We start from the raw sequence: 27,693 nt of genomic DNA, 5'->3' as shown, positions 1-27,693 counted from the left end.
TTATTCATTATTTATTGTCCAATTTGTTGTTATTGTTGTTGGAACACTGAACAGGAATAAGGACGTTGTTGTTGATGATGTTGTTGTTGTTGATGATTCAAACTAAATAAGGATTTTGTTGTTTTTTTTACGGTAAAAGATTTTAATGATATTTCTAGAATTATATCCTATATTCTCTTAATTTTATTTGGAGGAAAAATGATATGCTCTACTATAAAATAGTTTTATGCTGTCGAGCAATCACAACCATATTTTCTGTGTTTGGTGAATTTAGCTTTTGTAACTGCAAAATGACAAGTGGGTAGTTATTATTATTTTTTTGAATAGAAGTGGCTTTTTATTATAATTTTTAAAAAATCATACATAGATATAATACAGGTAAATATGGAATAAAATATAAAATTAAGAGGCTATTTGAAATAGGCCGTTTATTATAATTTTCAAAAAATCATAAATAAACCTATAAGCTTGTAGGCTATTTTGAAATAGCATCTCAAAAAATGCTATAAGCCCGACGCTAACTTCTGGGGCTTATAAAAAAAAAGAGGCTAACTTATGGGGCTTACCAAACACATCTAACTTATTGTTGGTTATTTATTACTTCAAAAAATGCGACTTTTTTAAGCATCTAAAAAGTATTTAGATGATATTGATTAATTAGAATATAACCTTTTATTTATGTTAGTTACACTATAAATAACTATTTTTGAAGTTGTTGATTGTATTTGTAATTTAAATAGATGATGTTCTCTTAAAAAATTGAAATTTTTATTAAGGGTCCATTTTAATACTTCCAAAATGTCAGGACCTTCTCCGGCTATCCCCTCTCATTCAAGAATCAGAACAACTACAATGGATCTCAAAAAATCAGTAAGGTGCCAAGAAGATGTTGCACTCACCATCACAAAGCATTTACTCTTAAAACAAGATTTTCAGCAAAAGAACCTTGTCTTTTCTCCCTTGTCTCTCTTTGTTGTTCTTAGCGTCGTGGCAGCTGGATCAGAAGGCCATTCTCTCGACCAACTTCTTTCCTTCCTTCAATTTGACTCCATTGACAATCTAATTGCATTCTTCTCTCAACTCGTTGCTCTGTTCTCTGACGATCGTATGTGTTTTATCAATGGAATGTGGGCTGATGAATCAATTCCCCTCTCTCATTCTTTTAAACAACTTGTGGCCACTCATTACAACACCACTTTGGCTTCAGTTGATTTTAAGACTAAGGTACGTACTATCACTTTCACTTTCATATTATACATACATCTTAAAGGGAATTCCGCTTATGCGGTGTTTTTGTTTGTTTTGTAGCTACTCTTTTACCCGTCTGTTGTTCTTATTTTGGAGAGACCTGGTTTTAATTCCTCCAACCAAACATTATGGAAATGTTTCTCAAGAAAACTATTCATTTTGATTTTGATTTTGATGTTTTTTGAAGGGTGGTCAAGCATGTCGTGACGTTAATTTGTGGGTTGAGAAAGAGACAAATGGCCTTATCACAAAGCTTCTTCATCCTAGTATGGTAAGCAATTCAACCGAACTTGTCTTTGCAAATGCATTGTGCTTCAACGGTGTATGGGAACACATGTTTATGCCTATATCAGTTCCGGCTGGTTTTCACCTCTTAAATGGCACCAAAGTCATTGCTCCCTTCATGCTTAGCAAGCAGAGGGAGCACTTTATTGGTATTTTTGATGGTTTCAAAGTACTACGTCTTTCTTATAAACAAGGCAGGGATGAAACTCTTCGGTTCTCCATGTACATTTTCCTTCCGAATGCAAAAGATGGACTTTTGGCATTAATTGAAAAGCTAGCTTCAGAATCTGATTTTTTGAAAGACAAGTTCCCTCAGCGGAAAGTGGAAGTACGTCGATTTACTATTCCAAAATTCAAGATTTCTTTTTCATTTGAAGCTTCTAATGTTCTGCACGAGTTGGGAATGATTTCACCTTTCGTTCTCACAAAAGTGGTAGAGGGAATGAACCCTCCTTTGGGCGTGGAAAGCATATATCACAATGCTTTCATTGAGGTAAATGAAAAAGGCACCATAGCTTCAGCAAACACAATTATGCGGGCAGCAAGAGGTAAACGTTGTGCCACCCCTACAGACTTTGTAGCTGACCACCCTTTCCTCTTCTTAATTAGAGAAGATTTCAGCGGAACAATTCTCTTTATTGGTCAGGTTCTCAATCCTCTTGATGGTGCAAATGAACCTACGATTAGCAAATAGCATCTTTCTAGCTTGCATATTGGTGGAACTCAATCTCATTTAGAAAGGTTAGGGACGGAGCTAGCAGAGGCCTACATTTTTTAATTTTCGTTTAATACTAATTTATTATTTTGTCAAAAAATATATTATTCTATTATTATTAGTTTAATTTTTCTTTTGGTCCCTCTATTTTATTAAACTCGTGAGAATGAACTTAATGATAAAATATCACTTAAGACTAAAAATTGATTTTTTTAAATGTAAAAGTCACAATTTTTATGAAAAAAATTTGCATGATTTGATATCAAAATTTCAATAAATGTGAAAATAGAAGGGGTAAAAAGTTTAAAAGTAGTCATAAAATGCAGATACACATCGTTAACATTGAATTTATCTTATATATGTAAAATAAGTTTTTATATTTACTAAATCATACTTTTAATTTCGATTTCCCCTCCTTACTCCTTAGTTAAACTCGAACTAATGTCACTTAATACCTATTAACGGTAATTGATTTATTGAAAATCTACCGAAGATTCCAAAGATCCCTTACTCAATTATATTCGTGTCAATTAAGAACCCTTGTTTCACTTAATCATAAATTGGTCGCTTAATCATAATATAATGCATTTATATACATCTTCGGTGCATTTTTTATATGATCGAAACAAAATGCAGTAAAGAACATAACCAAACCAAAACATTATGGCCTTTTGTTGTAAATTGGTCCATATTAATCTTTCTAAAGACATAATTTTATTATTTTATATACAGCTTCCAAAACAGGATAGCTAATTTTTGATTACAATGACAACTTAATATTCATTTTATGTTCTCGAGAGATCAATATTCAAATTTCAATTGATGGAACTCAAACACTTCCAACAATATCTGCATCCATTATTATTTTTTCTCTCAGGATTATCAGCATTTTCTATTTTCTCATTGTCATGATCATCTTCAATAAACCTCTTCCAAAACCAATGTTGCTTCCATACTCTCTCAGTCATCTCTTCAATTGGTATGTTCTTTGTCTCGGGCACCAAGAAAAACACAAAGATTGACATCATCAAAACCCAACCAGAGAAGAACAAAAAGATGCCAAACTTGAAATGACATAACATGGATAGAAAAGCTTGTGCAATGACAAAGGTGAAGAGCAAATTGACACAAACGGTGACACTTTGTCCGGCCGACCGAGTCTCCAATGGAAATGTCTCACTTGGAATAAGCCATCCAAGAGGACCTATAGACCAAGCAAAAGCAGACACGTAAGTGCAAACCATGATAACTACGAAAATTGCGTAACCTTTTGAAAGATTATCTGAATGATCCGTGACCTTGAACCCCAAAATGATAGCTATTACAACTTGAGACAAGAACATTTGTACACCGGCTTCCAATAACAACACACGACGACCAACTTTGTCCACCGAGTAGATAGATACAATTGTGGAGAGGACATTCACAGCTCCTGTTATCACAGCGGAATAGAGCGAAGCATCGTTCTTGAATCCCAATGTGTTGAATAACACTGGCGCATAAAACATGATCGCATTGATGCCTGTGAATTGTTGGAATATCTATTTTTTAACACAACAAAAATGAATCAACAATTAGACAAACAATTTATTTTTCGATGTGGTAGAAATATTGAAATCATTCATTACTTTTAAAATAGTCATTATTAATAAATATTAGAATATGCTAGTACTTGCAATGCGACCGAAATCACAAGTTGGGGACGGTTTTTGCGTTTGAGAAGGTTTCTAAAAGGGCGCTTAACCTCTTTAGCTATACGACTTGCCTCAACAAGCTCCAAGAACTCTGGTTCAACATTTTCAGTGCCACGAATCTTTTTGAGTACGGCTTTTCCTTCATCCATTCGACCACGTTCTATGAGACTATTAGGAGTGTCCACAACTAAGATGGCACCAAGTGTTAGTAGAAGTGCTGGGATGCCAGCCAACCCTAGAGATAGCCTCCAACCCCATCCACCTTTGATTCTGCATTTGGTCACAGCATCAAAAAATTGTTACTCAACAAGTGTCTGAACTCTCAACTATACATTAAAAACTCATTTATTTCTTCTCAAAATAATTTCTTCACCAAATAATTGTCAATACATTTTTTTAACATTTTAAATAAAACAATTATTAGTTTCAAGGGCCGTAGTCACTGATTAAAAGTTGCATAGGACAAATCCATGTTTCTATGAAGTTAGTGTTTACTTTAAAATCCAAGCTGACTTGTCGTGTTGTTAGCGGAGAAACACACTTCAAATAAACAAGCATGTGTTAGACTTTTAAACCATTTGACCAAAATTTTGTTGTACATACATACTATCATATCCATTAATTCAATTTGCTAACTACTACTGTTGGGATTACCACTCTTCTGATTATGACTTGTGATTTATTATTCATCAATCATCTTAATTGTTTTAATTTCATATTAACAAACAAAACTTACTTGTTGGTTCCATAATTGACAAGGTTAGCAAACAAAATGCCAATAGTGACATTAAGTTGGAAAAGTATATTCAAAGCTCCACGTATTCTTGAAGGAGCGATTTCGGAAAGAAACACCGGCACAGCCTATAATCAAATTAAACAAAAAACATTTAGTCACATATTGAACAAATTTAAAATTAACTAACACTTGTGGAATTCTTCGTTACACATTTTATATTTGTGTCCAACATATTTTAACACCTAGGCCTAGCTACCTGATTAGCAAAGCCAACACCACAACCAAGTAAGATTCTTCCAACAATGAGCATGGCAAGATTTTGAGCAGCAGCATTAAAGATAACTCCAGCAATGAAGAAAAAGCCAGCAATCAACATCGTGAGTCTTCTCCCCAAAACTCGAGTGGTATAGGATGCAAAGAAAGTGGCAGTTAAACCGGCTAGATATAAGGAAGACGTAAATAACTGCAATCCTTGATTGTCATATTTGCAGTAATTACTGTCTAATCCTTTCTCTAACACCGTCTTTCTATATACTGCTGGGAAGAACTTCTTCAAGAATGGTGGCATAGCTGTCACACCACCTGTCACCACAATACACTTTTTTTTACTCTATAGAATCATTGTATTTTAATTTTGAGCCAAAAATGGAAATGAGGTCATCAATTATATGATTAAAAAAGATGTAGTTCATTATATTAATTTTATAAAAATATATGAAATTTTTTATAAAAATATTCTATTTAAAAAAGCAACATAATAATATAATTGTTAGGATAAAATTAATATTTCATTGATATGTTAAAACAATATATACAAAATATTATTGTTTGCTAAGATAATTTACTTTTTAATAATTTTTTTAAATGAGTTGAATTTCGAAACTCATGAGAAGCTGATAGGCCTCTCCACTTAATTAGTGCCTCTCCACTTAATTAGTATACCAAAACAAAATTGATTTTGGTTTAGTGAGGGAGAATGCCATTTGAACTTGATAGAATATGCGGTTGAAATTTCGAAAGTACCGTTACGGGTTTTTTTTTTTTAAAAAAGAAAGCATCATAGAAAGTACCGTTACGGGTTATAGACTACGAATTTTGGGACTTTTTCAAAGTTCGGGGAAAAAAAATAAAATGTCACTGAATTCTCGCCTAAATTGATCCAAAGACATATTATAAATGTTGGATAGAAGATTCTTTAAACAAAAGAGATCGAAAAACAACTTATTCATTTCGATTGTTTTTTTTTTACAGTTTTCGTAGGTCATATACTATGAATTTTGGGACTTTTAAAAAACTCGGGGAAAAAAATAAAATGTCATTGAATTCTCTCACAAATGAATCCAATGGCATAATATATGTGTTGGATAGAAGATTCTTTAAAAAAAGGGATCGAAAAACAACTTATTCATTTCGATATTTTCTTTACAGTTTTCGTGGGTTATAGACTATGAATTTTGATATTTTTTGAAAACTCGGTAAAAAAAATAAAACGTCATTGAATTATCGCCTAAACGCATCCAAAGACACACTATATGTGTTGGATAGAATATTCTTCAAATAAAAAGGACCTAAAAACAACTTATTCATTTCGATAGATTTTTTTTATAGTTTTCGTGGGTTACGAATTTTGGGACATTTTCAAAATTCGGGGAAAAATATAAAATGTCACTGAATTCTCGCCTAAATTGATCCAAAGACATATTATATATGTTTGATAGAAGATTCTTTAAACAACAGAGATCGAAAAACAACTTATTTATTTCGATGGTTTTTTTTTTACAGTTTTCGTAGGTTATATACTATGAATTTTGGGACTTTATCAAAATTCTAGAAAAAAAATAAAATGTCATTGAATTCTCCCACAAATTGATCCAATGGCATAATATATGTGTTGAATAGAAGATTATTTAAAAAATGGGATCGAAAAACAACTTATTCATTTCGATATTTTTTTTACAGTTTTCGTGGGTTATAGACTATGAATTTTGATGTTTTTTGAAAACTCGGTAAAAAAAAACGTCATTGAATTATCGCCTAAACGCATCCAAAGACAAACTATATGTGTTGGATAGAAGATTCTTCAAATAAAAAGGACCTAAAAACAACTTATTCATTTCGATAGATTTTTTTTCATAGTTTTCGTGGGTTAGACTACGAATTTTGGAGTTTTTTCAAAACTCGGTAAAAAAAATAAAACGTTATTGAATTATCGTCTAAACGCATCTAAAGGCACACTATATGTGTTGGATAGAAGATTCTTCAAATAAAAAGGACCTAAAAACAACTTATTCATTTCAATAGATTTTTTTTATAGTTTTCGTGGGTTATAGACTATGAATTTTGGGACTTTTTCAAAGTTCGGGGAAAAAAAATAAAATGTCACTGAATTCTCGCCTAAATTGATCCAAAGAAATATTATATATGTTGGATAGAAGATTCTTTAAACAAAAGAGATCGAAAAACAACTCATTCATTTCGATTATTTTTTTTTACAGTTTTCGTAGGTCATATACTATGAATTTTGGGACTTTTCAAAAACTCGGGGAAAAAAAGAAAATGTCATTGAATTCTCTCACAAATGGATCCAATGGCATAATATATGTGTTGGATAGAAGATTCTTTAAAAAAAGGGATCGAAAAACAACTTATTCATTTTGATATTTTTTTTACAGTTTTCGTGGGTTATAGACTATGAATTTTGATGTTTTTTGAAAACTCGGTAAAAAAAAAATGTCAATGAATTATCGCCTAAACGCATCCAAAGACACACTATATGTGTTGGATAGAAGATTCTTCATATAAAAAGGACCTAAAAACAACTTATTCATTTCGATAGATTTTTTTTCATAGTTTTCGTGGGTAAGACTACGAATTTTGGAGTTTTTTCAAAACTCGGTAAAAAAAATAAAACGTCATTGAATTATCGCCTAAACGCATCCAAAGACACACTATATGTGTTGGATAGAAGATTCTTCAAATAAAAAGGACCTAAAAACAACTTATTCATTTCGATAGATTTTTTTTATAGTTTTCGTGAGTTATAGACTACGAATTTTGGGACTTTTTCAAAGTTCGGGGAAAAAAAATAAAATGTCACTGAATTCTCGCCTAAATTGATACAAATACATATTATATATGTTGGATAGAAGATTCTTTAAACAAAAGAGATCAAAAAACAACATATTCATTTCGATTGTTTTTTTTACAATTTTCGTAGGTCATATACTATAAATTTTGGGACTTTTAAAAAACTCGGGGAAAAAAAGAAAATGTCATTGAATTCTCTCACAAATGGATCCAATGGCATAATATATGTGTTGGATAGAAGATTCTTTAAAAAAAGGGATCGAAAAACAACTTATTCATTTCGATATTTTTTTTACAGTTTTCGTGGGTTATAGACTATGAATTTTGATATTTTTTGAAAACTTGGTAAAAAAAATAAAACGTCATTGAATTATCGCCTAAACGCATCCAAAGACACACTATATGTGTTGGATAGAATATTCTTCAAATGAAAAGGACCTAAAAACAACTTATTCATTTCGATAGATTTTTTTTATAGTTTTCGTGGGTTATAGACTACGAATTTTGGGACTTTTTCAAAGTTCGGGGAAAAAAAATAAAATGTCACTGAATTCTCGCCTAAATTGATCCAAAGACATATTATAAATGTTGGATAGAAGATTCTTTAAACAAAAGAGATCGAAAAACAACTTATTCATTTCGATTGTTTTTTTTTTACAGTTTTCGTAGGTCATGTACTATGAATTTTGGGACTTTTAAAAAACTCGGGGAAAAAAATAAAATGTCATTGAATTCTCTCACAAATGGATCCAATGGCATAATATATGTGTTGGATAGAAGATTCTTTAAAAAAAAAGGGATCGAAAAACAACTAATTCATTTCGATATTTTTTTTACAGTTTTCGTGGGTTATAGACTATGAATTTTGATGTTTTTTGAAAACTCGGTAAAAAAAAAAACGTCATTGAATTATTGCCTAAACGCATCCAAAGACACACTATATGTGTTGGATAGAAGATTCTTCATATAAAAAGGACCTAAAAACAACTTATTCATTTCGATAGATTTTTTTTCATAGTTTTCGTGGGTAAGACTACGAATTTTGGAGTTTTTTCAAAACTCGGTAAAAAAAATAAAACGTCATTGAATTATCGCCTAAACGCATCCAAAGACACACTATATGTGTTGGATAGAAGATTCTTCAAATAAAAAGGACCTAAAAACAACTTATTCATTTCGATAGATTTTTTTTATAGTTTTCGTGAGTTATAGACTACGAATTTTGGGACTTTTTCAAAGTTCGGGGAAAAAAAATAAAATGTCACTGAATTCTCGCCTAAATTGATACAAAGACATATTATATATGTTGGATAGAAGATTCTTTAAACAAAAGAGATCAAAAAACAACATATTCATTTCGATTGTTTTTTTTACAATTTTCGTAGGTCATATACTATAAATTTTGGGACTTTTAAAAAACTCGGGGAAAAAAAGAAAATGTCATTGAATTCTCTCACAAATGGATCCAATGGCATAATATATGTGTTGGATAGAAGATTCTTTAAAAAAAGGGATCGAAAAACAACTTATTCATTTCGATATTTTTTTTACAGTTTTCGTGGGTTATAGACTATGAATTTTGATATTTTTTGAAAACTTGGTAAAAAAAATAAAACGTCATTGAATTATCGCCTAAACGCATCTAAAGACACACTATATGTGTTGGATAGAATATTCTTCAAATGAAAAGGACCTAAAAACAACTTATTCATTTCGATAGATTTTTTTTATAGTTTTCGTGGGTTATAGACTACGAATTTTGGGACTTTTTCAAAGTTCGGGGAAAAAAAATAAAATGTCACTGAATTCTCGCCTAAATTGATCCAAAGACATATTATAAATGTTGGATAGAAGATTCTTTAAACAAAAGAGATCAAAAAACAACATATTCATTTCGATTGTTTTTTTTACAATTTTCGTAGGTCATATACTATAAATTTTGGGACTTTTAAAAAACTCGGGGAAAAAAAGAAAATGTCATTGAATTCTCTCACAAATGGATCCAATGGCATAATATATGTGTTGGATAGAAGATTCTTTAAAAAAAGGGATCGAAAAACAACTTATTCATTTCGATATTTTTTTTACAGTTTTCGTGGGTTATAGACTATGAATTTTGATATTTTTTGAAAACTTGGTAAAAAAAATAAAACGTCATTGAATTATCGCCTAAACGCATCTAAAGACACACTATATGTGTTGGATAGAATATTCTTCAAATGAAAAGGACCTAAAAACAACTTATTCATTTCGATAGATTTTTTTTATAGTTTTCGTGGGTTATAGACTACGAATTTTGGGACTTTTTCAAAGTTCGGGGAAAAAAAATAAAATGTCACTGAATTCTCGCCTAAATTGATCCAAAGACATATTATAAATGTTGGATAGAAGATTCTTTAAACAAAAGAGATCGAAAAACAACTTATTCATTTCGATTGTTTTTTTTTACAGTTTTCGTAGGTCATATACTATGAATTTTGGGACTTTTAAAAAACTCGGGGAAAAAAATAAAATGTCATTGAATTCTCTCACAAATGAATCCAATGGCATAATATATGTGTTGGATAGAAGATTCTTTAAAAAAAGGGATCGAAAAACAACTTATTCATTTCGATATTTTCTTTACAGTTTTCGTGGGTTATAGACTATGAATTTTGATGTTTTTTGAAAACTCGGTAAAAAAATAAACGTCATTGAATTATCGCCTAAACGCATCCAAAGACACACTATATGTGTTGGATAGAAGATTCTTCAAATAAAAAGGACCTAAAAACAACTTATTCATTTCGATAGATTTTTTTTCATAGTTTTCGTGGGTAAGACTACGAATTTTGGAGTTTTTTCAAAACTCGGTAAAAAAAATAAAACGTCATTGAATTATCGCCTAAACGCATCCAAAGACACACTATATGTGTTGGATAGAAGATTCTTCAAATAAAAAGGACCTAAAAACAACTTATTCATTTCGATAGATTTTTTTTATAGTTTTCGTGGGTTATAGACTATGAATTTTTGGAGTTTTTCAAAGTTCGGGGAAAAAAAATAAAATGTAACTGAATTTTCGCCTAAATTGATCCAAAGACATATTATATATGTTGGATAGAAAATTCTTTAATCAAAAAAGATCGAAAAACAACTTATTCATTTCGATTGTTTTTTTTTACAGTTTTCGTAGGTCATATACTATGAATTTTGGGACTTTTAAAAAACTCGGGGAAAAAAAGAAAATGTCATTGAATTCTCTCACAAATGGATCCAATGGCATAATATATGTGTTGGATAGAAGATTCTTTAAAAAAAGGGATCAAAAAACAACTAATTCATTTCGATATTTTTTTTACAGTTTTCGTGGGTTATAGACTATGAATTTTGATGTTTTTTGAAAACTCGGTAAAAAAAAAAAAAAAACGTCATTGAATTATTGCCTAAACGCATCCAAAGACACACTATATGTGTTGGATAGAAGATTCTTCAAATAAAAAGGACCTAAAAACAACTTATTCATTTCGATAGATTTTTTTTCATAGTTTTCGTGGGTAAGACTACGAATTTTGGAGTATTTTCAAAACTCGGTAAAAAAAATAAAACGTCATTGAATTATCGCCTAAAAGCATCCAAAGACACACTATATGTGTTGGATAGAAGATTCTTCAAATAAAAAGGAGCTAAAAACAACTTATTCATTTCGATAGATTTTTTTTCATAGTTTTCGTGGGTAAGACTACGAATTTTGGAGTATTTTCAAAACTCGGTAAAAAAAATAAAACCCTAAACCCTAAACCCCAAACCCTAAACCCCAAACCCTAAACCCTAAACCCCAAACCCCAAACCCTAAACCCTAAACCCACCCACAAGAACCACCAAGCAAAACAGACACAACCCTAGGCTTTATCTCCCTCATTGAAGCATTTCATCAAACAACTTATCTTGCTTATGGAGTTGATTGCAAAATTTGAAACCGTGAACATCAATGTTCCATTAAGATCTAATCTAAAATGTATCCATCACAATATTTGTGCTCATGAAAGCCGCAATGATGGAAGCAGAAACCATGGATTCATCATCGATGAAGAGGCCAGGTAGACGTTACAGAACAGGACCTCTCAAACCCCATTCTCGGCGTCGTTTGAATCTCTACAATCGCTTCGCTGAAACTAGCATTTTCCCTTTTACAAAGTGTAATTACTAGGAAATCCTAAGCAATTAATCTAAAATTCAAATCGTAATATTGAACTAGTTTCCAGACCCGTGCCAAGCACGGATAAAAATGCGTTAGTAGATTTATTGACTTTTAAATAATATATTTTCCATTAAACTAAAGTTAAAATGACACTCTATGATAAAAAAAATTAACCGTAAAATTTAGTTAATTAAAAAATTTGTTTAAATAGGTTTAAACTCAATTGGTAGAAAAATAAACACCTCACAATATTGAAATTGGTTTTTTTTTTCTTCAACATGTAAGTTAGCATAAATTAAATTTAAAACAATTATTTTACTTACATTACTAATATTTGGGTTAGATTCTATCAATGACATATTTAATCACAACTTGTATTATTATTTTTACTAAAAATTATATCATAATATATTGACACTATTGATCAAAAACATATTTGATCCATGGTTATGATGTTTGAATATTATAAATTATTAGAAAATGAAATGATATATTAAATTAGCTATATGTACCAAAAAAAATTAGCAAAAGATAAATGTTTTTGAAAAAAAAATAAAAATATTATTTGATCAATATATGTAGTTTTGCTCTAACAATTTAATTAAGATAAAAACTTATGTGTGGTGCCATAGATTTTCTTAAGAAAGATTCATCTAGTCCGTATTTTTTTTTATCAAATTAAAAATGTATCATAGTTGTTGCTTTTATTATTCCCCACTGAAAGAAATATAAAATTGATGAAAAATAATTTCTCTATGAGATATATAGAAGAGGCTTTGAGGTGGATATGAATAAAAAAAATAGAAATCAATTCCCGTATTAATATAGACTTTTGTATTAATATAGACTATAAATAACAAAAAAAATAAAATAAAATCAATTCCCGTATTAATATTTAAGCAGAATTGTAGGATCCATTGAAAAAAAAAAAGTCTCCCTATTAATATATCACTAAAAATATAGATTCCATATAAAAATTATAAAATAAATAGGTCTTCGTATTACTATTTGAGTAAGAATATATATCCAAGTATAAATTATTATAAAAAAAAGTCATTCGTATTATTGCATAAGTTGCATAGACCCCCTTATTGATGTATGAGTTGAAATATAAATCATGTATAAATTACAAAAAAAAAAGTAGGCTTTCATATTAATATATGACTTATGAGTATAAATATAAACTGTAGTATAAATTAAAAGAAAAAACAGATCCCGTATTCGTCAAAAATAAAATAAAATAGGTAAGGGAAAATGAAAAATAAAATAAAATAAAATAGGTAACCGGACCCGTGCCAAGCACGGGTAAAATGAGACTGAAAAAATTAACATTTTAATATTAAAATTTTCATAATTCTCAAATAAAAAGAATGAAAAATGAAAAATTATAACATAAAAAAAGTAGGATCCCGTATTCGTCAAAAATAAAATAAAATAGGATCCCGTATTAATATATAAATATAGTTCCCGTGTAAATCACAAAAAAAGCCCCCCCAAATAAATTACAAAAAAATAAATCATGTCTATTAATATATACGTAAAAATATAGACTCGTGTGTAAAATTTTTTTTAAAAAAAGCCCCCCAAACAAAAAAAAAAGTTAAATTAATCTTATAAAATCCATAGTAAAATAAATATGAAATAAAAATACCCTAAAAAAATTATATGAATATTATATTAGTTAATTTTCACATTAATATCCTCCAAATAAAATAAATATAGAACATCGTATAAATTATAAAAAAAAATATGTCTTGTGTTAATATATGAATAAAAATATAGTCTTTATAGTAATATATTTTTTTCGTATTAACCCTCTTGTTCTCGTGGAAGAATTCCCGGATAATTCAGAGTTCAACCGTCAGATAAGTATAGCCCCAAAATAATACATATGCAAAAATATTTGTCCATATAAATTATAAATACAACAATCTCCCATAATTTATAAAATAAAAATAGATTTCCGTCTTAATATATGAATATAAATATATAGTCTTCATATAAATCAACAACAAAAAAAAAGAAGGTCATATATAAATAACAAAAAATAAATGAACACATGCCCCATAAAAAATACAAAAAATAGGTTGATGTATGAATATATGAGTAAAAGTATAAAATCCCGTATAAATATCTTAAAATAAAGCCCCCAAAGCAAACAATAAAAAGTTAAATCAACTTCATAATATCACAAGTAAAATAACTATGAAAAAAAATAGGAAAATGCTAACTTGTCCCCTTGGAATTAATGTAACACAAAAGTTAAGCGAATATTTTGATTTTTGGATTCTTTAACATGTACTCTAAGGATTAACAAATGACCCAAAATTTACTTTACCGTAAAAAAAAACAAATGACCCAAAAAATTAGTCATTAATTGCGGACATAATTTCTTATTATTTAATCGTACACATTAATAGTCTCCAATTATTTAATTGCGCGAGATAATTTTTCTAATTTTGAGTTTTTAAGAGACATAAATTAAAAGACAAGTCTCTCAAAAAGATGTTGAACTATTACAATTTTTTTGAAGAATCTATTACAATTCGATCATACAATTTGAATTTAAAAAAAATAAAAAGAATATATTATTAATCTATCATCTTCAACCGCAATCATCTTTGTCTTAATTAACCAATAAACATCCCATAACTTCTGCAAATATATGAAAGGTTACAAATGGTTACATCCAACAAAAAATATCAAAATAACAAAATTATAACAAAAATGATAAATTTGTGAGCACGCCTATAATAAGTGTCATATTCACTTGTAGCTCTTTTTTTTTTTGTCTTGGGCCATTATGAAGGAGTTTGTGTGATTCATCAAACTTGTACATGTACAGAAAGATTCAAGTTCAAATGAATCAGATGAGTAATGCACGATTTATAACTCAATTCAACCTAGGAGGAAATTCAAACATACAAAGTTATACTCTTATTCAATTAAAAAAACTAAAAAAATCAATCATACAAAATCTTGATTTATGGCACATACCTTTCATGGAGCTAGATCATTTATAGGCGGACATGTTGAATCCAGATGCATATCATGAAGGCAAAAAAAATTCAATCAAAGATCAAAATAAGAAGAAAACTAAATGCGAAGATAATAATAAGAAAACCAAATTATTTTAATGCATAAAAAAAAATATGCATAAGAATGATGCTAGAAACCTAGGACACGACAATATATGTATACTAGAGGTTAAAAAATTGATGATAATTAAAGGTTAAAAAAAAATTAAAGACATAATCAAGAACATAAACTTAAGTAGACATCCATAAATAAATAAAAATTGTGATTAATTCCGCCGTTCAAATTTATTGAAAACGGGGTTAACATATTAGGATTGCTAAATTCTTTCATAATTGAAGCACATGATTTAGCGGTTGAAAGATTTTATTGTAAGTAAGGGATGCAGGTTCGATGACAAATCTGTATTTTTTTAATATAAAGCTGCAATAAAAAAATAAATAAATGAGAGGGGGAAAAATTTGGTTTAGGGTTAGCTTATGTTAGCAAGCTTATAATATAATAAATTATTGGTTTTTAATTGTTTAAATTGTGCAATGAAAATTGATGGTGCTTAATTGTCGTATGAAATATTTCCTATGAAAGTTGATGGAGCTTAACACTTTGTGGACATGATTTAAATCACAATTGGTCTGCTAGTGCATATTGTATCAATTGATCATCGGTTAATATTAAATCTGCAATGTTAAAATCAAAATAATGAATGTGATTAGTGACATGACCATGGTTGTGTTTGGTTGTATTGCAAAAAAAATTGATTTAGTAGAATTGAGTTTGATAATAACTTTCCAAATTACACGTGATAATAACTTTCCAAATCTCACATGATAATTATTCTCTAAATTTATGATTCGGTAGAAAAAAAAATATTGATCAGGAAAGACATAAAAATATTTCGTGATAAATAATATAGTCAACAATAATTTTAATATGATATACTTTTAAAATTGATGGTGCTTATCAATTATTGCACATAATTTTAATCATAATTGGTATACTTGCCATAGTGGTTGGAAATATTGCCACCCATTGAAGGATTGCAGGTTCGAATCCTAGTCAAGACAAAATTGTAATATTTTTTAATAAAAATTGCAAGATAAAATGGAGGGAAAATAGAGAAAACAAATTAGGGTTTAGGATTTGCTTGTGTATACAAGCTTATAATATAAAAGATATGTTATATGTAAATGGAAAAATGCCAAGAATGGAAAATTAGTAAATACAAATAATTATATTTATTGGGTGTCAATCAAATTATAATGTGCAAGTTGTAATTGTCTTGTGCAATTTGGTGTAGTTAATGATATTTTCTTATATTAAATGTGTGCTGATTTTCCTATTTCTATTTCTATAATAAATATGCTTAAATCAATTTAATGTCAAAACAATTGTACCATTACCAACAAAAAAAGAAAATCCACTAAAAATAATTTTGTTATTAATCTTTGGCATAAAATAAAAAAACGAATTAAAATAAGTATTTTTCGAAATGTTTTTTTTTATATTGTAGGGAAATGTTTTTTAATTTTTATATTGTAAAGAAAAGGTTTTTAATAGTTTTTTTTTTTTTTTTTATTTTTTTTTTTTATTTAAAATATAGGTATATTTAAAACGAAATAAAAGTCTTACAAAAAAAAAAACGAAATAAAAGTATATGTAATTAACCATTAATCATGTCTAAATAACCGTAAAATATGTGTCTAATGCGGTCAAAATGGAAAAGAGAAATAAAAAGCATTAAATACACATAAAACATTTTAAGGTTAATTGGGATATTCCTTTTTTATGTATGCGTTTTTTATTGGTCTATATACAATGGTCAACTATTTAATTAATTTGATTATGAGACATTTATTGCTAAAATAACACTTGCTCGAAAAAAAAATGATTAATTGCATTGATTGTCAAATTGCTGTGGGGAGAGGAAATTCTATCAAAAGCTCCTAAATAATATAATAATAGATGAGCCATGAACACATTCAAAATGCAATCTTTTATTTACGTTTCTGTTTTGTTGCCATATATGAATTTTGTTTTTGATATACAATTCAATTTATTATTTTGTAGAATTGACTTGAAAATATGCTGAATTAAATAGGTTAGATATACAATAATTCCACAATCTGTAATAATAACGTTTCAGTACAAATTTCAGCTTGATAATTTCACATTATTAATTATTAAAAACCATTCAATCACATATTCATCTACTACATCAATTGCGTGAAAAAATCATTGTTTTTGCCTCTTCTTCTGTTTCATGGTTTAACTATGTTGTTTGTTTTGTCTTCCACCTCACTGATCATGAAACTTGACACTGATTTTCTTTTAAAACCCATTTTCCTACATGGGTTATCTAGCATACTTCATGTACTATTGCTTGTGGCTCTTTTAGTCTCATGGGTTTGGAAAAAAACTACAACTTGTGTTGTGATCAATAATGATTTTAAGGAGACACCCAACAACACTTGGTTTAAAGTGACAAAGTTTTCTTGTATTGGTTTTTCTTCTTTCAATTTTCTTTTGTTTATCTTTAATTACTTTTATTGGTCAGAAGAAAATGTTGTTACCCTTTTTGATTTAGCTCTCAAAACAGTTACTTGGTGTGTTGTTTTTGTATGTTTACATAAAGGATTCTCCTTTTTCTTCAGTTCAGGTCAAAGAAAAAGAACAACGTTTTCATTCTTCTTTAGAGCTTGGTGTGTTTTTTATCTCTTTGTTTCTTGTTATTGCTTTGTGATCGACATTGTTGTTTTGTATGAAAATCATATTGAGTTAAGGATTCAATGCATGGTTTCTGTTGTGGTATCCTTTTGTGTTGGTTTGTTCTTCTGTTATGTGGGATATTGTGTGAAAAATGAGACTGAAGAAGAAGGTGATACAACTCTTCAAGAACCTCTTTTGAATGGTAATGAGACTAAAGGGAGTGACACTGTTACTCCCTTTTCAAATGCTACAATTCTAAGCCTTCTCACCTTCACTTGGGTCGGTCCACTCATTGCATTTGGCAATAAGAAGACCATTGACCTTGAAGATGTTCCTCAGCTAGATAGTGGTTATAGTGTGGTTGGAGCTTTTCCAACTTTCAGAGACAAAGTTGAAGCTGATTGTGGTGCAATCAATAGATTAACAACAATGAAGTTGGTTAAGTCATTGATAATCTCAGGGTGGAAAGAGATTCTTATCACTGCTTTTCTTGCATTGGCAGACACTTGTGCTTCTTATGTTGGTCCTTATCTTATTGAGTCTTTTGTTCAATACCTTGATGGAAAAAGGCTATATGAGAATCAAGGCTATGTTATGGTTTCTGCTTTTATATTTTCAAAGCTCGTAGAATGCTTCGCAAAAAGACATTGGTTCTTTAGGTTGAAGCTACTCGGAATTCGAATCCGAGCACTGCTTGTAACTATGATATATGATAAAGCCTTAACACTTTCATGTCAATCAAGGCAGTGTCACACTTCTGGAGAAATAATCAATTTCATTACCGTTGATGTCGAAAGAGTTAGTAATTTCAGTTGGTACATGCATGAGTTGTGGATATTAGCTTTGAAAGTTACATTGGCATTGTTGATTTTGTATAAAAACCTTGGGCTTGCTTCAGTCGCTGCTTTTTTTACAACCATCATTGTTATGTTGGCAAATATTCCATTTGGATCATTACAAGAGAAGTTTCAAAATAAGTTGATGGAGTCAAAGGATACTAGAATGAAGAGCACATCTGAAACTTTAAGGAACATGAGGATCCTCAAACTACAAGGATGGGAAATGAAGTTTCTATCGAAAATAATTGAGCTCAGGAATGCCGAACAAGGCTGGTTAAAAAAAATTCTTTTTACCAAAGCCATCGCTACATTTTTCTTTGAGAGTTCAGATACGCTTGTATGTGTGGTTACATTTGGTACTTGTATGCTCATAGGGATCCCACTTGAATCAGGGAAGATTCTGTCAGCACTTGCAACACTCGGGATTCTTACTGGGCCTATTTATAATCTTCCGGATGTAATTTCAGCGATAGCACAAACTAAAGTTTCCCTTGATAGGATCACGTCCTTCCTTCGTCTTGATGACTTGCAGTTTGATGTTGTCGAAAAGCTTCCTGTAGGAAGTTCTGATACTTCAATTGAAATGGTTGATGGGAATTTTTCTTGGGATTTATCTTCACCTACTCCAACTTTGCAGAACATAAACCTCAAAGTTTTTCATGGCATGAAGGTTGCTGTTTGCGGTACTGTTGGATCGGGCAAGTCTACTTTACTTTCATGTGTATTGGGAGAAGTACCAAAGATATCAGGTATCCTTAAAGTTTGTGGGAAAAAGGCCTATGTTGCTCAATCACCATGGATTCAAAGTGGCAAGATAGAGGATAATATATTGTTTGGTGAACACATGGTTAGGGAAAGGTATGAGAAGGTACTTGACGCATGTTCCCTGAAGAAAGATCTCGAAATCCTGTCATTTGGTGATCAGACGGTTATAGGCGAGCGAGGAATTAATTTGAGTGGTGGACAGAAACAAAGAATACAAATTGCTCGTGCTCTTTATCAAGATGCTGATATATATCTATTTGATGATCCTTTTAGTGCTGTGGATGCTCATACAGGATCTCACCTTTTTAAGGTAACTCATTTTATGTGTTTTGTTAATTATGTGCAACATAAACTGCCTATTTCCTCGATTCACGATTCAGATACTTTCAACAGCATGAAACTTGTGTAATTATATTAGTCGGTGAAATTATTTGCTTAAGTATGTGGCAGGAATGCTTGCTGGGTGCTTTAAGTTCAAAAACAGTTGTTTATGTTACTCATCAAGTGGAGTTCTTACCTGCTGCTGACCTTATATTGGTGAGTATTTATTGTTATTCTATCGTCATAAATTTAAATTGATGGATTTTCTCTTAACTTTTTTTTCGGCCCTTGTAGGTCATGAAAGATGGAAAAATTACTCAAAGTGGAAAGTATGTCGAGCTTGTTAACATTGCAACCGATTTTATGGAACTTATTGGGGCACACAGAGAAGCTTTGTCTACACTTGAATCATTTGATGGAGGAAAAACATCTAATGAAAAAAGTACATTAGAACAAGAAGTAAATATCTCTGATATTCGTGAAGAGGCAAACAAAGAAGTGAAAAATGGTAAAGCAGATGATAAAGGTGAACCGAAAGGCCAACTTGTTAAAGAAGAAGAAAGGGAGAAAGGTAAAGTTGGGTTTTCAGTCTATTGGAAGTATATCACAACTGCATATGGAGGAGTTTTCGTACCGTTCATATTATTAGCTCAGATTCTTTACAAAACTCTTCTAATTGGAAGCGACTATTGGATTATGTTGAAAACTCCCATATCAGCAGATGTGAAGCCACCTGTTGAAGAAACGACTCTTATTGAAGTCTATGTTGGTTTGGCCATAGGAAGTTCTTTATGCGCTCTTGTTATAGAATTGTTACTTGTTATAGTTGGTTATAAGACAGCTACTATACTCTTCAATAAAATGCACTTGTGCATCTTTCGCGCCCCCATGTCATTTTTCGATTCTACTCCAAGTGGAAGAATCCTTAATAGAGTATGTCATACCGCGATTCTTTCTGTATCTTGTCAGTTGTTTTTAATAACTATAACTATAACTATGGATTACTTTGTCTTTTATCGTTTTCTTCCTCGTTATTGTCTTGCAGGCTTCTACTGACCAAAGTTCAGTGGATACAACCATTCCTTATCGAATTGGCTCATTTTCCTTTATTGTGATCTCGCTTCTGGGAACTATAGCAGTGATATCTGAGGTTGCATGGCAAGTTTTCATTGTCTTTGTACCCGTGATGGCAGTCAGCATTTGGTATCAGGTATTATTTTATTTGGAACATCAAAGCTTTAACATCACAAATTAAATACCATTTTTTTTCCGTTGCAAATTTGACTCCATTCTATAACATTATAAGGTGATGCTTAAGAACTTTGGAACTTGTAATCTGCAGCAATATTATTTACCATCAGCCCGTGAACTGTCACGTTTAATTGGAATATGCAGAGCCCCGATGATTCAATACTTTGAGGAAACAATTTCAGGTACTTCAACCATTAGAAGCTTTGATCAACAGTCAAGATTTCATGAAACAAATATGAAATTGTCTGACGAGTTTTTTCGACCAATGTTCAACATCGCTGCTGCTATGGAGTGGTTATCTTTCCGCATAGATATTTTATCTTCCATCATATTTGCCTTTTCCTTGATATTCTTGATATCGATTCCACCTGGAATCATAAATCCAAGTACGTAATTCAAGTTTGGTATCATATATCAATCAAAATTTACCCTGCTTGTGTCATGAGTAGTTGTGCATAATTGTTTCTCTTTTGTGTCATTTGTCTGATTTTTTAAGGCATTGCTGGTCTAGCTGTTACTTATGGTCTAACTTTAAACATGGTACAATCTGTGGCGATATGGAATCTTGGTAACTTGGAGAGCAATATTATATCGGTAGAAAGGATCCTTCAATATACAACCATTCTTAGTGAGCCTCCCCTTGTTTTAGAAGAAGAAAATAGACCAGATCCTTCTTGGCCTGCATACGGCAAAGTTGATCTACGGAACTTGCAGGTAGCAGGAATTTTTTCACCATTTTGATGCCTAATATGTTAAGGTTCTCTATTTTCTTTCATTTTGAAATCAATTGATTGTTGAAATTCATGCTAAGGTTCTTTTTCCTAAATGGTTAAAAATTGGCTTATGAATTGTGCTCTGGATACAACATGGTCCATAGTGTAATTTTTTTTTATAAGATGTTTATGCTCCATTCAACATTTGTAATTATTTGTTCCGTGATGAAGGTACGATATGCTGCTCATCTTCCGCTTGTGTTGCGTGGCCTGACATGCACATTTCATGGAGGATTGAAAACTGGCATTGTTGGTAGAACAGGTAGCGGCAAATCAACTCTTATACAAACACTTTTCCGACTCATTGAACCTACTGCTGGGGAAGTTATCATTGACAGCATCAACATCTCTTCAATCGGACTGCATGATTTGAGGTCTCGACTAAGCATTATTCCGCAAGATCCAACAATGTTTGAGGGGACGGTGAGAAGTAATTTGGACCCCCTTGAAGAGTACACTGATGAACAAATATGGGAGGTCTGTTGTTTTTTATTCGTCGAAATAAATGCAATGACAGTGACACTTGTTTTAACCAAAATTTTAGACTTGCAATTGTTCTTTAAATATTGATTTTCATTATTTAAAATAGGCATTGGATAAGTGTCAACTCGGAGATGAAGTTAGAAAGAAAGGAAAGCTTGACTCTTCAGGTTTGTCTTCTAGTTTTGCTGAACATAAATAGAGTATATAGTGTTTATTTCTATACTCTTGATTCTTAAACCTATTGCTAGCTAATGTGGAAGTTGATGGTTTTATAGTTAGTGAAAATGGTGAGAATTGGAGCATGGGTCAGAGGCAGTTGGTTTGCCTAGGTAGGGTTCTATTAAAGAAGAACAAGATTTTGGTGCTTGATGAAGCCACTGCATCAGTTGATACAGCTACAGATAATTTGATTCAACAAACTCTTAGGGAACATTTCACAGACTCTACTGTCATTACCATTGCACACCGAATAACTTCTGTTCTTGACAGTGATATGGTTCTACTTCTTAGTCAAGGTTAGGAACAAACACCGTTATTCTTTATTAAAATAAGTTCCTTGTTTTGTTTTTCTTTCTGATTTTTCTTGTGTATTGGTTTAAAGGACTTATTGAGGAGTATGACTCCCCAACCACATTGCTCGAGGATAAGTCATCATCTTTTGCTAAGCTTGTTGCAGAGTATACCATGAGATCCAACTCAAAATTTAGAGAAATTTGTTGATCAGTACCGTCCGAAATAAAAGTTTCTTGTTGAAGATGAAAATTTTGGGGGAAGAAGGGGGAAGTATCTTATTAGTAGGGTTTGTAATTCTTCTTCCATTAAGCATGTTTGATAGAAAAATCCAATAGGGAAGAATTACAGAATGAAACTAAATCCAATTACTTTAAATGCATTAATTGATGGTATGGTTATGATAGTTGCTAAGGCATCAATGCAATAATTAGCTTCACAATAGGTGTAACAGACCTTCAATTTCCTCAAGAATAAAGCTCAACCTATGTATTTAGAAATTGACTTTGCAGTGATTATATATTTAGAACCCGTTTAGTTAAATTTTTCACACATACTCATAAAGGAAAAAAAGTTGAATATGATTATTTAACTGCTATATATTTTAACTCTTTAAGTAGAAATAAACTCCTACACTTCAACTTAGTTTATTGGTAAAGATCTTCAAAATTTAGAAAGGTTTTTGTCAACCATATTTGTATATTCATTCCTTAGTTTTCTCATAGTTGTTTACTATATTTGTATGTACATGTATGCTAATGCACAATTTTGATCACTAATATCTTTAATTTTCTATTAGTAAAAATTATAAAAACTTTGAGAAATGTATAATTTATCTAAACCGGTCCAATTATGTAACGGGTAAATGGATTTTAGGGTCGAAACCGGTAAAATCCAAGTCACAAGAGTAGGGATTCCAAGATTTAGAATAGAATCCGGTACAATTATGAAATCATGTAAACATATATTTAGAGTTTTTGAGAGAGAAGTGTTTATTGAATTATTTGATTGATTGTCAAATGAAGCACAAATGCTTCTTAAATACAACACCATAAAGGCTAAAATAGTAAAATGACATAAAATAAACTATTATTTAAAATAAACTATTAATTCCTATAACAATACCCTCCCCTTCAAACATCCTTGTCCTCAAGGATGAAAATTTCTATGTACCATGTTTAGGAGGTAAATCCCTTCATTTGAGCATAATTTTAGTAACAAGAACATGTCCTCTGTAGATCATCTTCCTATGCCAAATAGTCATACTTTCATTGCATTGGAGGAGTAGCTTAGATCCCTTAGTGAAGGAGCTGATAATAGCATAAGGAGGTGTTCTTCCAAGCTTCCAGGAAAGAGAATTATAGACATGAATCAACCAACTTTTTACAATATCCAAGTTAGCTTCTACCCAAATGTTTGCATAATTGATAACCAGCATCAGCACATATCCATAAGTTCTCACCTTCATATTATAAGTACATATAACAACATCAATTAAACCTGCACAGTAATCAAAATAACAATGACGGTCTTCCAAGGAATAACGGTAATTATCATAAAAAGGAGCATTCAAGTAGCTCCAAATGTGGACATGTTGGAAGTTCAATTGCCATATGAAAATTGCAGGTAGCAGCCTCCAAAGTTTGGTTGAGCTTAGCTTTAAAAACAAAGCACAATTGAGCTCCTTGTTGAGAAACTTGAGTAAAGCACTTGTTGATCAAAATAATCTCAACAGAAAATGGCATCACTACTTCTCTGATAGTAACAATATGCTGCAAAACCAATGTGCTTCTTTCAACAAAAGCTTCATTGTATAGAATAAGTACTTTTAACCATGACTCTCCTAACATATTTGCAAATACAATATCCTTCAAACTGTAGCAGTGAGAGTGTTTATTCTTCATAAAGAGGTATGGCAAAATGATGATATCTTCATCATAGGCTTTAAACCAATCATCCAATGTGATAGAAACTTCCGTAATCATGTTATATATTTGGGTAATAACAATAATTGCTCTATATGTACCATATGTTCTGAACATGGCCAACAATTTTGATAGCTTCAAGGTAAGGATAATTGAATTTGCAAAAAGTATCCATTCTTTTTTAGCAAATTTAATGAAAGTTTCTTTAACAATAAATGACCAGACATTTCCAATTGACTTTCTCATTCTCCTATGGACAAAATGATTAATTCCTATGACATGAACTATAACAAAAACTTCAATTTCAGCAGCAAAATGCATAGTCACCAAAAGTGACAATCTCCTAAATGCATCATCAATTGTCATACCAGAACATTCAAAGGCGAAATTTCTAATAGCATGAGAAATCATATCTAACCCATAGCTATTGTCAATTGGATATGTATAGAGCTTCATGAAAGATAGCAATGAAGCAAATTCATTACCACCAGCTTTAGAAACAAAATCAAATATTCTGACCCCTGCACTATCATCAAAATAACAGTGAATATTTGCGAAAACAGAACTAGAACCACCATAAAAAATATCACTACAATAACTGCAAGTGTCAGCAAGTTGTGGTTCAGGTGCCAACACTTTTGGAACCTTGGTGCATAATCCATCTAGTAATGGTCGAGTTACCTTTGCTTTTCCACACTCAACAGCCTCCATCGCATGTTGGATTGAATTCTTCTGTTTAGCAATCAGTTTCTCACATGATCTTTGACTGGACACTTGAAGCTTTCTCTGGAGTAAAGAGAGAAATGCAGCTTGTGGCATAAAATTTGGAAGACCAATCCACTTAACCTCTTTCAAAACCTTAATTCCTTCAATTATAAAATTCTTTATAGGATCACTTTCAGCACAATTTTCATGATTACTTGCATATAGATTAAGCATCTCCAGTAACCGAGTGGCACAAAGCATGTGCTTGTCTTCAAAATCACCAGGGATAGTAGGCATCCTATGCATGTCTTTGAACAAATCAAAAGCAACAGCCTGCTCATTATTCAGGCACCTGTTGATGATGGCACTCCAAGCATCTATGTGGCACAATGACATATTATCAAACAGTTGGAGTGAAGTTTGTAACATCGAAAATTGCTTTGCGGTGGTAACCAATAGAAACAAATTGAGTGAAGACGCCGGAATGACACCCTATCGGGTGGTTCTGGTGGCATTGGCGGCGGTAATGTCAGAGTCTCCATGGTAATAGAATTGTTGTTCGGTAGTGTGTTGAAGAACAACCTTTCAAATATGGCACGTTTAAGCTTTTCCCAATCCAATTTTGGATCTTCCAATCTCAATTGCCTTACCCAAAACCAGGACAGCCTTTGCAATTCATATTCATATTCACACGCTTTTGAATTTAGTCCAGGTGAAGTTTCCATAGTTAGAAAATCCACCTTTGCTGGAAGTGTTTGTGACATAAGTCTTTCCTCATTCACATGCTGCACAACTGATGGTGAGGATTCTTTAGCTGGCTTTGGTTTGTCCAATAACTAGTTTTTTTACCGTGCTATAGCACGGTTAGTATCATACTTTTTTTTTTTTAATTTATATTAAATAAACTAATATAACTTATATAAATTATTAACATTTGCAAGAGTTAAGTGTAGTATAAAACAAAACGGGAATTTAGAGAAATGCAAAATGATATTGTCCATATAAAAAGCGTACATCACAGAGTGTTGTTACATATATGAGTATAATAGTCCACTAACAATACCATTAAAATAAAAGCTCCCCATGTTAACCCCCGAGTTTCTATAAATTTGGTGCCAATTTGGATGGACTAATTTATTTCTTAAAAAAAAAATTATAGAGAATAAATAATTTATTATTTTATTCAATAATTTTGAAATACTTCAGGATATACAACATTTGTATATTATCATCTGTAATAAGAATAGTAACACCAAATTAAGAAAGTGTATTTTTGCACCTTATCGATCTTTCTATTATAGCCTAATTTTTTTTTTGGAATATATTATACCCTAAGAAACAAAAAAAATAGGAACAAAACAAAAACAATAAAAAAATCATATGAAAAAGTTTAGTAAAAAAAATAGATACAATAAAAAAATTATATAAAATATAGTCAATAAAAAAAGTTAGGAAGGAGAGTATAATAAACAAAATATAACCTTAAATTATCAAAAACGAAAAATAATTTGAAACAATTTTTTTATTTATAAAATGACAAATAAAAATGAACGGAGGGAGTAGATAATAAAGATGTTGAAGGTTCCATCCATAAATATAAAATTTATTCAAAAAAATTATGGATATTAAGAAAGTTGATTCTAGTATTACATATGGATGTTGTAATTTTGATGTGTAAAAATCATAATCAATCCTTTGGTTTTTGTAGACAAAGGATTTTAAAATTTGGGTGTAGAATTTGTGTACAGTCTGTAAAGTAAGACTTTGTTTGATTTGTCTTGATGAATATGTTTTTATAATTTTTAATTTTTTACTAATAAACAAATAAATATATTAGTGAATTTTTTTTTGCATTGACGTACATTCAGTAGTCAAACAAAATCTTATAATTAGGGATAAATGTAGTAATAAATACAATCATTAACAAAACATGTCCACAAGCATACTGACATTGTATTTATTAGAAATGTTTTTAATTTAGGGGAATGTTAACTTGTGTCCTTAAGAGCACATGTTAAAAAGATCAATATGGTAAAAATTTATTACAATACTTTTGTAGGTAGCTTTTGTATCATTAAATATTATATTTCCTTTTTTATCATATGCCCTTAAGACACATGTTAACGTGACCCTTTAATTTATTAATGCATGCCTAACTAATAAATGTAATTCCATCCAAATTTAATTCCAACCCACCCGGCCGACGTGGCACCATGTATTCATTCAACAGTAGCAAATTTGGACATCCAAATTGTAAAGATACTAGTGTGTTTTCACCCGTGCAATGCACGGTTTTTTTAAAAAAAAAAAAAAAAAAAAATTTTTTTTTTTTTTTTTTTTTTAAAAATTTCCATTAAGCAAGCATTTTTAACAATACAATAATATTTGTCAACAAAAAAAAAATACAATAATAAAAATCTTAGAAATTGGATGG

General features: G+C 30.7%; 3 protein-coding genes across 4 annotated transcripts; 2 read left to right on the top strand and 1 right to left on the bottom strand.

The window, feature by feature from the left end:
• The first annotated feature begins 378 nt into the window (after window positions 1–378).
• LOC123899875 (serpin-ZX-like) lies at window positions 379–2,375 on the top strand. Its single transcript, XM_045951128.1, has 2 exons — window positions 379–1,224; window positions 1,436–2,375. The coding sequence occupies exons 1-2, from the start codon at window positions 799–801 to the stop codon at window positions 2,225–2,227; spliced, it is 1,218 nt and encodes a 405-aa protein (XP_045807084.1). The 5' UTR covers window positions 379–798; the 3' UTR covers window positions 2,228–2,375.
• Window positions 2,376–2,943: 568 nt separating this feature from the next.
• Window positions 2,944–12,304, bottom strand: LOC123896711 (sugar transport protein 13-like). Its single transcript, XM_045947069.1, has 5 exons — window positions 12,269–12,304; window positions 4,935–5,288; window positions 4,679–4,803; window positions 3,921–4,212; window positions 2,944–3,789 (listed from the first exon to the last, which is right to left on the bottom strand). The coding sequence occupies exons 1-5, from the start codon at window positions 12,302–12,304 to the stop codon at window positions 3,064–3,066; spliced, it is 1,533 nt and encodes a 510-aa protein (XP_045803025.1). The 3' UTR covers window positions 2,944–3,063.
• A 4,609-nt stretch (window positions 12,305–16,913) lies between these two features.
• Window positions 16,914–23,129, top strand: LOC123899873 (ABC transporter C family member 3-like). 2 transcript variants are annotated; one of them, XM_045951126.1, is made up of 11 exons: window positions 17,059–19,601; window positions 19,742–19,828; window positions 19,907–20,545; window positions 20,658–20,822; window positions 20,955–21,045; window positions 21,175–21,249; window positions 21,360–21,577; window positions 21,808–22,113; window positions 22,226–22,286; window positions 22,395–22,634; window positions 22,721–23,129. In XM_045951126.1, the coding sequence occupies exons 1-11, from the start codon at window positions 17,253–17,255 to the stop codon at window positions 22,837–22,839; spliced, it is 4,350 nt and encodes a 1,449-aa protein (XP_045807082.1). In that variant the 5' UTR covers window positions 17,059–17,252; the 3' UTR covers window positions 22,840–23,129. The 2 variants fall into 2 exon arrangements, with proteins under 2 accessions (XP_045807083.1, XP_045807082.1); XM_045951127.1 differs by having other exon boundaries at window positions 16,914–19,601; window positions 20,955–21,249.
• Window positions 23,130–27,693: the final 4,564 nt, after the last annotated feature.

Source organism: Trifolium pratense, linkage group LG7 (assembly GCF_020283565.1).
Source record: "Trifolium pratense cultivar HEN17-A07 linkage group LG7, ARS_RC_1.1, whole genome shotgun sequence".
Classification (NCBI taxonomy): Eukaryota; Viridiplantae; Streptophyta; class Magnoliopsida; order Fabales; family Fabaceae; genus Trifolium; species Trifolium pratense.
Note: the sequence above shows the minus strand (reverse complement) of the source record. Positions and strands in the feature narration are given on the sequence as shown.